The 16,061-nt window shown below is 43.8% G+C and overlaps 1 protein-coding gene across 1 annotated transcript in view; it reads left to right on the plus strand.

The window, feature by feature from the left end:
• Positions 1-3,831: 3,831 nt before the first annotated feature.
• ulk2 (unc-51 like autophagy activating kinase 2) overlaps positions 3,832-16,061 on the plus strand; it is a 38,703-nt gene continuing 26,473 nt past the window's right edge. The window contains exons 1-5 of the mRNA XM_038304607.1: positions 3,832-4,524; positions 9,740-9,832; positions 9,933-9,974; positions 15,180-15,212; positions 15,597-15,633. Coding sequence (XP_038160535.1) covers positions 4,435-4,524; positions 9,740-9,832; positions 9,933-9,974; positions 15,180-15,212; positions 15,597-15,633 — 295 coding nt within the window. The 5' untranslated portion in view covers positions 3,832-4,434. The remainder of the gene's footprint in view (positions 4,525-9,739; positions 9,833-9,932; positions 9,975-15,179; positions 15,213-15,596; positions 15,634-16,061) is intronic.

The following is a 16,061-nucleotide window of genomic DNA, read 5'->3' on the forward strand; positions in this document are numbered from 1 at the left end:
CACTGCAAAAAGGATCTAGAAATAAGTACAAATTTACTATTTACCTGCTAAAATTAAGTGTAAATACATTTAATTTAAGACAAACGTCTTTCTAGGTTGTTTTGGCATTGAGGGAAATTTAGCAGAGCTGCATGGCGGAGAAAGGAGACGTGTCTGAATCAAAGTTGAGCTTTAACTAATGAGTAAAGATGCTTCAGACCTGCAGCTGTGATTGAAGGTAAAACTGTTTCTATAAAGTGGGTTACTGCTGCACATGACCTCAGCAGGGGAGGAGCTGCTGATCAAACTGGCAGCAGGAGGGAGCACATGTGGAGGTCTGCTGGGTAGGAAAACTCTGCACAGCATCAGCTGCAGGAATCCTGCCTCCTCATCCGAGTCATGAAGCTTTTTCTGAATTCTGCAATCAGACCAAACTCTGCTCAGCATGTAGGGAGAACATCCAGCACAGAGAGGTTAGCGAAGCATTTAAAGGCATTTTGCTGCAGCCTGTAGATGTATATGAACTTCAATCAACAGGAAGCTGTCCAGATTCCCCAGGTGAATGTTAAAAGCCAAGACCATAAAACTGGTTCTGAGTTTAATATTAAAAGCTCCAAATATGGGCTAAGATTAAAACATCAATAGATATCAGTGATATTCTGAATCGAGAGGTTAGGAGGCAGAGGAGGAGCTAAATATGTGCAGCATTTAGTGAGATCAAATGTTAGGAGACTTATTAAGTTCAGTCTGAGTCAGATGAACACAGACTCAGTTTGCTAAAATAACAGCTGCTGATTACATTCATTAAAAATACATTTTTCACTTCAGTTCATAATAAACTTTATGGAAATTAAAGCTAATTTGGAGATTAGTTCATAGAGGCAGCCATGTTGGTTCAGCCTGTATCCGTCGGGTTGCTGGTTTCAATCCTGTCTCAGTGGTTATGATGCCTTGCCTGCTGGCCCACTGGTGCCGATGGTTTGGCTTCCATCTGTCTGTAGCTAAAGAGAAGTTCACCCCATCACATGATGAATGAATGAATGAGTGAATGAATGAGTGTGAGGCGTGGAGAGCTTTGGGGTCCTTGGACTTGATGACAGTGATACTAACATACAGATAATGTTAATTTAGTAACTATAGTCACAAGTTCAAACATATTTAATAATTACATACAGTTAGATTTTTTCTTTTGCCTTTCTGACAATTAAGGTTTTCATTAATTATTTGAGTATTCCATCAAACAAATAAAAGCACAATTTGCAGCCTTTAGCTGCTAAAGGGTTTTTATTTTACTCTTACTCTGAAAAAAGAGCCTTTATCAGATCAAATATTCAAGTTTACTGAGATGTAAAACAATGTGCCATGAAGCAAACCCCCTTTCCATTGAAAATATGATCTGAACGACCCCCCCCCCACAGTGACACAGAAGCCAGGGACAAAAACCATCCATCTTCTCCTGCACGGTCACTGTCTAACCCCCCACCCCCCCTGTCTATGGGCGAGACGCGGGGTCGACCCTGGAAAGGTGACCAGTCCATTGCAGGGCAACACAGAGACAAACAACCATTCACTCACACCTAAGGAGGATTTAGACAAGCCGATTAACCTAACAGTCATGTTTTTGGACTGTGGGAGGAAGCTGGAGTACCCAGAGAGAACCTACGCATGCTGAGGGAGAACATGCAAACTCCATGCAGAAAGACCCCGGTCCAGGAATCAAACCCAGAACCTTCTTGCTGTGAGGCAGCAGTGCGACCCACTGAGCAGCCTTTACCCAAACCAAAGATCTAAAAAATCAATTCTTGTGAGTTCGTATCCCGCTGCTGCCAGAGAGCTTCACTGTCACCAGACTGGAGCTCTGGAAACCATCAGTGATCCTAAAAGAAGAGTGAAATGAGGAAAATCAGTGGTGTTGCTCCTGTGACTGGCAGCTGAACCTCCTGATAAAAACTGCACCACTGGGTCCCTCAGATATTACGTAATCCTGGTTTGTTTATCTGCAGAAGGTTCCAGCTTTGTGGATGACTCCTAAAAACACTCAGAGGAATTATTTACTGAGCTGGAGGAACTTTGGTTGTTTTTGTTTTATGATCTGTCATTTTCTTCTTGTTCTGAGGCAGTTTCTCTGTCCTGCTGTTCTCTTTTATTGATTTCCTTCAGTTGTGTGACCCTGAGTCTTCAGTCAGGTCTCCCTGTGCTGATCATTGGATGTGTATTCTTTTGTTGTCCTAGGTTCATCTTCATGTTTCTCTGGTCCAAACTGTGTAAACATATTCTACTCGCTTAATGTCTAGCTTTGAAGCAAAAATATCCTGGGACTGACACCAGACCAGCAGTGACCTCCAGAACCACATGTGACTCTGCATTGGTCAGAGCTGATGGAGTGAGCTGTGTTCTAGCTATAGAGGTAATACAATTGGTATTTTGGGTTGTTTTTCTGCGTGTTTCCAGGGGTGGATTTAGGGAATGTGGGGCCCTAGGCAAAGAAAGGCAGGGGGCCCTCTGAATGGACAAGACAACGCAGAACAGCCCCATTCTCCAGATAGAGAAATGTTAATAGAATAGACATCCATTATCTGTTCTAGGTTGTGTCCCTCTCTTCTTGTCCCTTTTCTTCTTGTTTTCCTCTCTATGTTTTGTACTCAGCTGACTTTTCATGCTGTCTCTAAAGGAATGAAAGATTTTTTCCAAGCACTAAGCTCACTTAGCTGATTGCTCCTTCCTGTGTTTCCAAAAAGGCCAAAGTGAATAACCCAGTCCTTCTTTTCACTGTAGACAAGCCATGATCTGCTTATCTATTCTCCATTTTTCATTTGGATGAAACAATAGCTCCTCATTAGATCACTAATCCTGACAAATATTCTTTTTTCCTGAGCAAACAGGGAGAAGCTATCTGAGAGTCATTGCATTAGGGATGCAAAAAGCTTAACAGAAAAAACAAAAGTGGTTCAGATGTGTTAAAAAGAAGCTTCATCCAAACTTTGGATGCTTTGACCTTTAGGTGCCTGCAAGAAATCCGAATCCGAAAGAGGTGATCCTGGATCATGTGTCCGTTACCATCCCACTGAGTTAATATCTCTGCCTTGGGAAGAGCAACACGTTTCCATAGCAACTGATGATCCAGGGCTTCATGTCAGGTGATGCGTCAGTCATGACTGAAGAATGGACATTTGAGCCATTTTTCCCATTTATCCCCTTATTACAGAATGTTTCAACTTTTCTTCACTAAAGGTCGATGAGCTCAGCGGCATAGATCCAACCTAAAATCCTTCCTCTGTATCCAGTCTAGAAAAACATTCTATAGAGTAATAAAGCATCCAAAGTGTTTCCTCTTGGGACACTTTACAAGGCAAACTCTTAAACTCACTGAACATTTTGACACTTTTATTTTCTGCCACTAGAGGTCGCCAAACCTTAATTCTGTTCCTCTGTTTTATCATTTTTGTTGCTGTTGTTTAAGATAAATTGTTTTACAAAGTGTGCCATGTTGCATCTCTGTAGGACTGTTTACATTTTATTATATATATATATTCATATTTCCCAAGCCTTTTTTTTTTATAAATAAGCCTTTAAATTGACTTGAGCAACATGGCTGTATACCTTCATTCATGAGTCACAGCGTGTAGGCTTTCTTATAAACAGTAAATTACGCGTTATAAAGTAGAGCAGCTGAGATGATAAATATCTGATTTGTGATTTAGCCGAATTTCATCTTGCTTCTGTAGGGACTAGATGTTGCGGCGGAAGGACATCACGCGTGTTCCGCGGCGGGCAGCGTATAAAACCTGAACATGGCTCTATTTCTGGCTATTGTTGTTTGACTGAGAGGAGGACAGGTGGACAGTGGGACAGAGGGACAGAAGGACATCCTAGAGCCTCGCGGTTTATCATCGCTGCTTTAATGAGCAGTTTGGGACATGAAGTGATGAATTATTGAAGCTGTCGCTCAGAGGAAAGATTCAGTTTTGTTCTACAGCGGAGGGAAGATGCTCCGCGCACGCGCCCAATGTTGACGTTTAAACGTTTTATTGTTGGGATGTTTAAGCCGAGTGTTGAACTGCAACCTGCTCGCTGATGTTTGTGGTTTCTGTTGGTGTTTCAGAGGGACGGTGGCCTGTTGGGCTCATGTTATTGTTAGCTGTGGAGAGCAGCTATGAGGCTAGCTGTAGCCGCTAAGGCAGCGCTCTGCAGCTGATCCAGGATCAGGTCCACATCATGTAGACAATCATCCGCTGAGCATCTGGGTCACAGACAGACAGACGGACGGACGCGGCTAAGCTAAGCACCGATGCTAACCGATCGGCTGATGTAGGACATCCCGCCGCTCATCTCTGATTCACACCTGAAGGAAACATCGGATCAGCTGCCATGACCCATCAGTGAGGCAAGGAGCGGACTCCTTCCTCCTCCTGTGAGGAGAGCAGATCCAGGGTCGGGTCTCCCCGCCCTGTCACCATGGAAACGGTGGGAGACTTTGAGTACAGCAGGAAGGACCTGGTTGGACATGGAGCCTTCGCGGTGGTGTTCAAGGGGAGACACAGGAAGGTAAAGAGGAGAGAATATTAAATAAAATAATCGGATCCTCTCAGCCAAAGATCCAGATGCTAACAGCTGGTTGCTCTTTTTTCATTCCATTTACTTTGTTGGCTGTAATCGATTATTTATATAATTAGTTAATTCATGAAATGGATGAGTCAGGCAGCAGGGAGTGACGTGCAGAGGTGGGAGGAGCTTCCTCGTTCACCATCCAGGCCCAGCTTATATAACAGCTGCTCAGAGTTCATTCATGCTTCACCTAAAAACAGGATCAGATGATGAGTTGGAAAATAAACCTGACCCCCGTGAAGCATTGCAGTACTGAGGAGATGCATCTGTGATGCAGCAGAGTAAATGTGCATGCACACACCACCAGTGCATGCACACACCACCAGTGCATGCACACCACCAGTGCATGCACAGAATGATCAGGGTCTCCATCATCAGGCATCTCAGATGCTCCTGTTGCTAGAAGCCATGCATAGATGCAGGCAGGCCGCCATGTTGGCCTCTGTGGTTTTATGTAATAACACCTGAATGATGCAGTCCAACCTATTTGCAGCAGGCTCTCCATAAAGGTCCTGACCTCCTGACTGCCTCCTTTCTCAGGATGTTGAGTTTTAATGAGCTGTGATCCGTTGCTTCTTTCACACATTATTTAGACTTTCTAATGGTTTTCTCTGTGTGTGAAGATATGGAGGCAGAACTACTGACCAGACATGACACACAGGCCCATAAGGGAAAACAATAATAATTGAACTTTATTGATCCACAGTGGAGAAATTCCCTCTCTGCATTTAACCCCTCCCCTTGGGGAGCAGTGGGCTGCCATGGTGCGGCACTCAGGGAGCAGTGTGGGGTTTAAGGACCTAGAGTGCAGGCTGCAGGATCAAACCGGGTACTTGCAAACTGTTCAGAGCTGTTACCACTAGTGCTCTAACTACTAGGCCATCACTCCAACATTTATCACAGCATTTAGCAGCAGATAAAGTGAATTTTACTAAATAGAGTAGAAAACATGCTCTAAGGAGCGGGGCTCGAACTCAGAACCTCAGGATTCCAGGTCTGCGCTCTAACCACTATGCAGCCACTCTACAGGTGCTGGTCATAAAATTAGAATATCATGAAAAAGTATATTGATTTCAGTAATTCCATTTAAAAAGTGAAACTTGTATATTATATTCATACATTACATACAAACTCATATATTTCAGATGTTTATTTTGTTTAATTTTGATGATTACAAATGACAACAAATGAAAATCTCAAATTCATCATATCAGAAAATTAGAATATTACTGAAGACCAATAAAAACAAAGGATTTATAGAAATGTTGGCCAACTGAAAAGTATGAACATGAAAAGTATGAGCATGTACAGCACTCAGTATTTAGTTGGGCCTCCTTTGGCCTGTATTACTGCAGCAATGCGGCGTGGCATGGAGTCGATCAGTCTGTGGCACTGCTCAGGTGTTATGATAGCCCAGGTTGCTCTAATAGTGGCTTTTAGCTCTTCTGAATTGTTGGGTCTGGTGTATTGCATCTTCTTCTTCACAATACCCCATAGATTTTCTATGGGGTTAAGGTCAGGAGAGTTTGCTGGCCAATTAAGAACAGGGATACCATGGTCCTTCAACCAGGTACTGGTAGCTTTGGCACTGTGTGCAGGTGCCAAGTCCTGTTGGAAAATGAAATCTGCATCTCCAAAAAGTTGGTCAGCTGCAGGAAGCATGAAGTGCTCTAAAACTTCCTGGTATGTGGCTGCGTTGACCCTGGACCTCAGAAAACACAATGGACCAACACCAGCAGATGACATGGCACCCCAAACCATCACTGACTGTGGAAACTTTACACTGGACTTCAAGCAACGTGGATGAAGTGCCTCTCTTCTTTTCCTCCAGACTCTGGGACCTTGATTTCCAAAGGAAATGCAAAATTTACTTTCATCAGAGAACATGACTTTGGACCACTCACCAGCAGTCCAGTCCTGTTTCTCTTTAGCCCAGGCAAGACGCTTCTGACGCTGTCTGTGGTTCAAGAGTGGCTTGACACAAGGAATGCGACAGCAGAAACCCATGTCTTTCATACGTCTGTGTGTGGTGGTTCTTGAAGCACTCACTCCAGCTGCAGTCCACTCTTTGTGAATCTCCCCCACATTTTTGAATGGGTTTTGTTTCACAATCCTCTCCAGGGTGCGGTTATCTCTCTTGCTTGTACACTTTTTTCGACCACATCTTTTCCTTCCCTTCGCCTCTCTATTAATGTGCTTGGACACTGAGCTCTGTGAACAGCCAGCCTCTTTAGCGATGACCTTTTGTGTCTTGCCCTCCTTGTGCAAGGTGTCGATGGTCGTCTTTTGGACAACTGTCAAGTCAGCAGTCTTCCCCATGATTGTGTAGCCTATAGAACTAGACTGAAAGACCATTTAAAGGCTTTTGCAGGTGGTTTGAGTTAATTAGCTGATTAGAGTGTGGCACCAGGGGCCATCAATTTTGAACCTTTTCACAATATTCTAATTTTCTGATATGATGAATTTGAGATTTTCATTTGTTGTCATTTGTAATCATCAAAATTAAACAAAATAAACATCTGAAATATATGAGTTTGTATGTAATGTATGAATATAATATACAAGTTTCACTTTTTAAATGGAATTACTGAAATCAATCTACTTTTTCATGATATTCTAATTTTATGACCAGCACCTGTAAATTAACCTAAAAGGACAGAAAACTTGTTTAGGCAGGAAGTTCTGACTTTTTCAGTGCAATCTAAGCATTTTGCAGCCATTGGTGTGATAGAAAATCCCAGGTTTAAGTCCTTACTGGAGCCTGTCTGCATCCACTTCGTTCTCTTAAATCCTCCTGTTTTTCTGATGGACTGGAGGGCGACCTGCACCCAGATTCATGCAGGAGACGTGCAGCGTGTCCTCTGCAGCCCTGCACTGATTAGGAAATACTTTAATGAACAACAAGCTGTTGGGTGTTGTTTTGATTTTATCAACAAAAGGGATTAGAAGGTAGGGTGGTGTATTTGGAGTTTTTTTTTTTTTTTTTTATAATGAAAAACTGCTAAATGTAAATAAAATAATTTAGGAATCCAAAATCTTTAAAGCCATAAAACCACAGCATAATCTTTATAAAGATCTAGAAGTTTTTGGGAGGTGGTTTTAAAGATCCTGACCATTGAAGGACGGATTGATCCATATTTCATCCAAATATAGCAGGAAAAAAGCCTCTTGGTTTAAATGAGGAGGGATCAGGGTCCCTGGGGGGCTGCAGGATGAAAGTTTATCCAGTTTGGAGGTCATATAAAACCACAAAGGCTTTAAGGTTCAGGAAGGACTAATTTTCACCCCATAGATCTGGTTTATCAATGAATGAAGCAGAAGTTGATCCCTCTGTCCTGCTTTATGACTGCCTGTGGTTTAAACGCTCTTTACCCTTTATAGGGCAAGTTAAGCGTTTTCCATCCCCCCCGTCCCTCAGTGAGATCTAGAAGCACAAGATCTATATCCAGACATTCAGCAAAGATCCTGCTACATGGCTGTACATCTGATTTTGATATTTGACACATTAGATGAGCCCTTCAATGATATATTACCTACTGGAGAAAAAAAAAGTTAACAAGTCAAGAAAAAAAGGTAAAAAGTTAATTGGAAAATTAATAAGCCTACTTAACAATTATATTATATTATTATTTCTTATTTATTATTATTTCTAAACTAAAAATGTCAGTGCCAGTATTAGCATTAATGCCTGTAAGCTTATTTCACTCTCAGGAGTTTTTTTCATGAATTTCTTCTAGAAGCACTGTTGTTATTTTTCTTAATTCATTCGGGCAAGTTGGCGTTTCTTGTTTTTACATTGACATTCATTTTTACCATCAGAATATCCATATTTTTTTAATGTTCCAAAGGTAATAAGGTCTTGTGCTGGATTCTAATAACACTATTGGCTGAAAATGTTTAATTTTTAGAGTATTTCCCTGAGCGGCCTATAAAGGGTTAAAGTAATGGACCTAAAGCCGCTCAGGCCGCGCTGCTGCAGAAACTCACCAGATATGAAGGTCTGAAAATGTGCTGTGATTGGCCGTCCTCCTGTCATTTGTGAATGGAGGAATCGGTCATGGTTCCACTGAGGCTGGGTCATTTCTTCCACATGGAAACCTTTCCTCTCACGCCTACATTGTCAAACTGAATGCAGAATGGATAAAGGCTCCCATCTTTTATTGCATTTTATTAGCATCTTAAAATATCTCTGAATCCTCCAGATGTTGTTAATGATATTCTTATCAATTTTTCCCAGTGTCTTGTCTGGTTTCTGCCGTTTCTTCCTCCCTATTGATGCTCATCCAACCATCATCAGCTGTGATTCATGAATGAGGTCATCGGTTATTCTGGAAGTGGGAGCTGGCTGCTGCTTCTTTTTTTTTTCCAGGATGACTCTGCAGACCATAATAACCCAGCGTGTGTCCGTTGCATGCTGGGTCCTTTGCCCGCCTCCAGGCTGACTTCAGCATCAGCAGGAACATCTCCTATTAACCTAGATTCTGCTGCAGGCTGCCTCTTCTCTCTATGTTCCTGCTCTGATCAACATTTCCAGATCGTTTTTTTCAGAGGTTCTGAGCTGGTTTCTGCATATGGAGGCGTTCTGTCAGACCAGCATACCTATAGTCAATACCCATGAGCAAGACGTCATTTGTGTTTATCCATTTAGTTCTCTACGAAAAAATAAACTTTAAACTACCTCAACGGGCGTGTATCCCTTTAGTCATGTAGAAAATAAAATTTAAAGTCAGATCACCATACGCTTCAAAAAACACCAAAAAGTGAGTAATTAAATTACACGCTCGTTGAGGTAGTTTAGTGTCTATTTTTTTTTTTTTACAAAAAATAGGGTCAGTAGTAAGACGCCTGTTCTGCCTCTTCATTCTGCGCCTCAGAAGGCGCAAAGCCAAGTGACCTGATGCTAAGCGTTTCCTTCCACCTTCCAGGCATCGTTCAGCAGCACCATCAACCAGGAGGCCTCTCCTGGATTAGGGCTGATGCTTGAGGCGCCCAGCAGGGAGGTTATGTTGCTCTAGTCTGAAAAAAACCATTTGAAAAGTTCAGACACGCAGGAAACAGTGGAACAAATGGAGTCTTTGATAAATGATCCTGTAAGCTGTGGTCTGGAGACGGATGAGGATGTCCTCTAACCTGTTTTCTCCTCTGTGCTGGGAAGAAAACTGACTGGGAGGTGGCCATCAAGAGCATCAATAAGAAGAACCTGTCCAAGTCCCAGATCCTCCTGGGCAAGGAAATCAAAATCCTGAAGGTGAGGGGGGTGGCTGATGACCTGATGGTGACCTGATGGTGACCTGATGGTGACCTGGGTCATGGAAGCTGACCTTTCTCTCTCTGCTCTGTTTACTCAGGAACTGCAGCATGAAAACATCGTGGCTCTTTATGACGTTCAGGTAAGTGTAAAGACTCGGGGTGGGTGGGAGGGGCTTGAAGCTGATTTCCATGAGTGACGAATTAGCTCAGTAAAACTTTAGGGGTTCTGATGATTTCAATCAGTTTAAAGTCATTGCAAGATCAGAAGATTTACCACCAGCTTCCTGCCATGAGGGAGTGGTCTGTAGTCTGACGCCTCGATTCCACACACTGCGTCGGCGCTCCGCCCCACTGCAGAGTACCTGTCTGTCATGTTAATCAGTGAGAGCTGTTCCACATCCACCGCTCCTCCACTCGTCTCCGTCCGTCAAAATCCAGAGCTGAACTATTTTTATCTCCGCTCCGGTCCGGCCAGGTCAAGATCCGCAATTCCAGTCGCACCAAACAGGAAAAAGAGCAGCAAGGAGATCTTGTTTGTTAAAATACAGTAACTACAGATCGGTAATTACAAATTGGAGCATAATTCTTCTATATTCCCAAAATCAAAGAACGTTTCATTAGATGATTGGATGCAAACTATTGGTTCTTCAACAGACCAGGAAGCAGATTTCTCATCTCCATCAAAAATTTGATTTTATACCGAGGGGCTTAAAAGTTTAATCAATTGGAAGTAGAGAACAAACATAGTTCATCCAAACCATGGATGATCCTTGTTTTCCATCTTACAAAAATCCACAACAAAAAGAAAATATTTGCGCAGAAACTGTTTATATGCTGGATGCAGATTGGGAATTTTTTAAGCTGTCATATTAAATTAAGCGTTCATTTCCGCATGTTTTGCTCCTATAAATGTAATATTACCGTAATATAGTGCATGTTCTCCTCCAGCTCAGAGGAAGTCGGAGCGGAGCAGGATGGTAGGAACAGCGGAGGCTGTAGGCTTTGCTTTGCGCAGGCAATCTGTAGCGCTGCGGGGCGGAGCGTGGCTGGACGTGGCGGTGACGGAGGATGTGGGATTTCGGGGTGAGAGCAGAGGAGAAATTTTTATTCCCATTTGATCTGATGTTGGCTGAGTGCTAACATGACTAAACCAGCTTTATATCTAGGCCTTTTAGATCTTCCCTTAACTAGGAGACTTTCCAAACGATGTGCTTCTTTAGAAGCTCTGATAGCTACAGCTCCTCCCATCCAGGAGGTGGCGCCCTGACCTGCTTTTACCGTTTGCCAGATGGCTTCAAGGTCCGCTGATGCTACCTATTAGCAATCGTTTAGCCTAAATAAGTCATTACCGACGCGTCCCTTTACCTCGTTAGTTTTAATTTAGTTTGTTTTGTTTTTGATCTTGAATATGAGAAATGTTTTGCAGAGAAACGGTTTCCCTGTTCCACATGATTTCAACCTTTTATTCCCATTGGTTCCTGTTCAAAATTCATTACACAATTATTTATATACTTAATTTATTTCTCCCAGCAAAATAAATACTTTAGTTCTGCATCACTCTGGTTTTGTATCTATGGAAAAACTTCCACTGGTGACATGATTTATTGTTAGCCTGGTAGCACTTAGCATGCCGCGTTTCCTACGGTCTGGAACCAGATCTGATCCGTTCCTCCTGTCCTCGGACCAGTTGTTTTCTCTTTGGTCATAATCCTGGTCAGTTAGTGGGTTTAGTAGTTAGTACTGGTTATCCAACCTTGCCCCCCCTACAACCCCCACCCCCCACCCCCCCTCAGAAAGACACTCTGCTCCGTACAGCATCTGAAGCCAGAAGCCGGTGCGTTCATAGTCCACTTTCCAGTTAAACATGGCTAACTGGTCTCTAGCCATCTACTGGTATTTCTCCAGATTCACTTCATCAGCAGCTGTCCCCCAGTTTGTCTTTGAAACTTTTCTCTAGTTATTCGTGAGCCATTTCATTCTGGACAAGCAGAGGTTGTCGGTTTAAATCTGGATAGTTTGGTTTTCCTCAGACTCTGCTGTAGTTCATTTCCCCACCATCTTAGCTGCCAGCCTCTAGAAACCTCTTTGATATGGGATTTCATGACATCATTGTTTATAAAATGTTGTTTTATTGTAATACTCATCGGGTTGTTATTGGAGTCATTTAATTTGAAAATATCATACAGTGTGTCCTGAGCTCAGTGTGGTTTTCAGCTTTATAATTCCCTGAAGCAGAGCATAATAAAGCACAGTGAATGTCCCTATCAGCAGACTTTGATCCTAACCTAGTTGTGACTCCATCATGTGACCTTCAGGTGTTCTGATTTTAGAAATGTTCTCAAATCCTCTAAGGATTTTTACAATTCTATTCAGTTTATTTCTATAGCTGCAATTCACAACATGAACATTTGAGATAAACTAACCGGAGTTAAAATTACATTTAGTAAGTTTTTACTGAAAAACCGCTTTTCTTATTTGAACCTTTTATGAATTCTATTCTATTCAGTTTATTTCTATTCAGTTTATTTCTATAGCTCCAATTCACATCATGTCATCTCAGGTCACTTTCCAGTTCACCAGATCATCCAGTCAGATTGATTCAAAGTTTTCTATCTAAGGAAAACCAGGAGAAAAATGGATTAAATCTATAAGAACAGACAAGATGTGCTTTAAAAACCTAATAATTATTTCTGATGTTGATTTGATGATGTATATCAGGGGATCTGATATACCTTTAAAAATGAATATGCCTCCAGTTCTGAAAAAATAGTAAAGATGAATATGTATTTTTTAAATGTATCTTGCAATGGAGCATAAAATGGTCTAGAACTTGACAGTAAAATGATTTTATTTTAATATTAGGCTACATTTTCAAGACTAAGTGATAAACAAAGATTATCCGTTTAAAAACCACATGGAAAACAATTAAAAACACCGCCTAAATTATGGCGACGGCTCCGCCTAAACGACGGCGACGGCTCCGCCTAAACCATGGCGCCGGCTCCGCCTAAATGATGGGCCTACAAGATGGGCCTAAATGACGGCGACGGCTCCGCCTAAATGATGGGCCTAAATTATGGCGACGGCTCCGCCTAAACGACGGCGACGGCTCCGCCTAAATGATGGGCCTAAATTATGGCAACGGCTCCGCCTAAACGACGGCGACGGCTCCGCCTAAATGATGGGCCTAAATTATGGCGACGGCTCCGCCTAAACGACGGCGACGGCTCCGCCTAAATGATGGGCCTAAATTATGGCGACGGCTCCGCCTAAACGACGGCGACGGCTCCGCCTAAACGACGGCTATGGCTACGCCTAAATGATGGGCCTAAACGACGGCGCCGGCTCCGCCTAAATGATGGGCCTAAATTATGGCGACGGCTCCGCCTAAACGACGGCGACGGCTCCGCCTAAATGATGGGCCTAAATTATGGCAACGCAACGGCTCTGCCTAAACGACGGCGACGGCTCCGCCTAAATGATGGGCCTAAATTATGGCGACGGCTCCGCCTAAACGACGGCGACGGCTCCGCCTAAATGATGGGCCTAAATTATGGCGACGGCTCCGCCTAAACGACGGCGACGGCTCCGCCTAAATGATGGGCCTAAATTATGGCGACGGCTCCGCCTAAACGACGGCGACGGCTCCGCCTAAATGATGGGCCTAAATTATGGCGACGGCTCCGCCTAAACGACGGCGACGGCTCCGCCTAAATGATGGGCCGAAATTATGGCGACGGCTCCGCCTAAACGACGGCGACGGTTCCGCCTAAACGATGGCGCCGGCTCCGCCTAAATGATGGGCCTACATGATGGGCCTAAATGACGGCTATGGTTCCCCCTTAATGATGGCCCTAAATGACAGTGAAAGGTTCTCCCTAAATGACAGACTGGCCACCAGTGTTAGTATTTCTTTGTATTCTTTCGCCGTGCCCCCCCCCAACCCTCATCCAAATCACAGGATACAGAAAGATGTAAACAGTCCAGCAGACGCAGTCAGCGTTCCTTCTGTCAGCGGCAGCTGAGCAGTGAGCGCTGTGTTTACGGCCCAGTCCCTGCTGGTTGCATAATGTGGCTCAGCTGAGGGGAGAAGAACTGGAAATGGGACGAATGTTTCTGGTTAGTGGAACTGGGAGCAGCTAAGCTTTCCTAGAAAGCCTGGCTCTGTTTGTGTTCCTCCAGAGGTTGGGTTTCCAGAGGGTTTAGAGGAGACCATCTCTGGCCGTGTTTTCCTGTTCGCTCTGACGGTCACCGCTGTCAGCTGTTCAGAACACGGGGTGACGTTGGTGTGACATCAACAGGCTTCTGCTGCACACTGCTCACTAGCTGCTGCCAGTTGTACACAAACATCTCCTGGCTGCAGCGTTTGCTTTCCCACACGCCGTTGCATAACCCTCAGCTGCTCCTGTTGGACTGTGACACAATAACTCAGCCTGTTGCTCTGAGCTGCTTGTGAAACCACTGTGTGACCGTGAGCGTGCTCCGAGGACAGGTGGCTGTTTTGGAGGATTTCACGCTCGTTTCTGGGCCCCGCCCTCAGCTGGCGGCTCGCCATCTGTAGCCAAAAAACCCCCAGAAAACACGGCGCCTGGTTATCATTTCATAACGTTTAACTGCTGCTTCCTCTAACGGCGAACAAAGGGCGTCCTGTGAACTGCTTCCTCTGCTGGCTTCGCTTTACTCCAGCAGAGGATCAGAGGATAGATTAATGCTGGGATGTAGAGCAGCGTGGTTCTGACAGCCATAACCATTATGCAATCTGCCTTTAGCCCTATTGGACACATACAACCCACCCCCCAGCAGCAGCAGATGGAGAAATCCCCTGATTGATTGGGAAACATGGAGCAGCTCCATGTACATAGAGGTGGCTTCTGATTGGACCGAATCTATGTGCTCTTAGAGCTGCTAACTAGTTTCTATTTCCACCAGATTCTGGTCTGAGAAGAACTAAGCCAATAGATCCAAAATGGATTCCTGTGTGTCTGAGGAAAAAAGTCATCTGAAGTGTTTTAAGCCAAATCATTTCTATCAAACTGACCCAATAGATATAAGGAACTAGAACCGAGTCCATTCCTGCATGTGGTTTTTTATGTGTCTGGATAAAAAACTAGATCCTGGCAGCTTGGAAAGCTGCAGAGCTGCTGCTGTAGTTTATGTCGCTATTGAGGTCTGTATCTTAAGGGCATCAAACTGCTGGACGTAGATGTAGAGAAACCTGAGCATTACTAAAAGGCTCTCAGCGCTGTGTCGGTACCGTCTGCTTTATTTCTGTTTCCACGGCGAAGAGGACAGGTGCTTGAGGACAAATGGCTCCTCTTACTGATTCTCTGTCTCCTCTCTTCCAGGAAACTCCCAGCTCCGTTTTCCTGGTCATGGAAGTAAGTTTAGAAACTCGGCTCTGGATGTTTACGCTTTTTCTTTCCTCTTTGGCATCCAGTCAGAGTAGCTTGGTTCTGTGACCCATCCAGTCTTTTTAATTTGTATCATAAGTTGGTTCAATGTCTTACTTGATGCATCCCTCTGTCCGCTCGTTCCTGCTCTCTGTCCACTTCCTGTGTTTTCTGCTTCACGTGTTTCCTGTCCTCATCAATGAGCCGCTACCATTAAAACCTGTTATTGAATAGTTGATCATCCTCATCCTTCACCTTCAACCTGCAGGCGGCTCTGCAGCTTTCATCCTCGCTTTTCTCCTGTTCTTTCTCCCTGCTGTTGAATGAGAGGAAGGTTGTTCATGTCTCCTGATGGGATTTTTCTCCTCACAGTACTGCAACGGAGGGGATCTTGCCGACTATCTGCAAGGTAAGCTTCTGCTAATCTGTGTGCCTGACACACAGATTATCATGGATCAAAACAAAGTTAGGGATGCTGCAGAGGAGGGAAAGCTGCATGTTTAAGAGCCTGTTTGTTTTTTTATGGAGGAGAGAAACAGCTGCTAAACTCTACAATGATGTTCAAAGCAGTGACTAGTTTCACCGCACAGAGCAGAACCTGCACATTGACTCAGGTTTGTTACCCTGATTAAAGCAGCCAGGCTTTAAAACGTCAAAAACATGGAACACTGCCCCTCCCCCATGTGTTGCTGCACAGAGAGGAGGCGGCTAGATTTTTGCTTTGCTTGTTGGAAATAAGTTGGATTATTAAAAAAACAAAACAAAAACTAGAAGTTAAAAGAGCTGCACATCTACATCCCATAGATCTATGATTAGAGTTTATCGGTTGGCTGAGCT

This window comes from Cyprinodon tularosa, unplaced genomic scaffold (genome assembly GCF_016077235.1).
Source record: "Cyprinodon tularosa strain WSP-4 unplaced genomic scaffold, ASM1607723v1 ctg539, whole genome shotgun sequence".
In the NCBI taxonomy this organism is placed as follows: domain Eukaryota; kingdom Metazoa; phylum Chordata; class Actinopteri; order Cyprinodontiformes; family Cyprinodontidae; genus Cyprinodon; species Cyprinodon tularosa.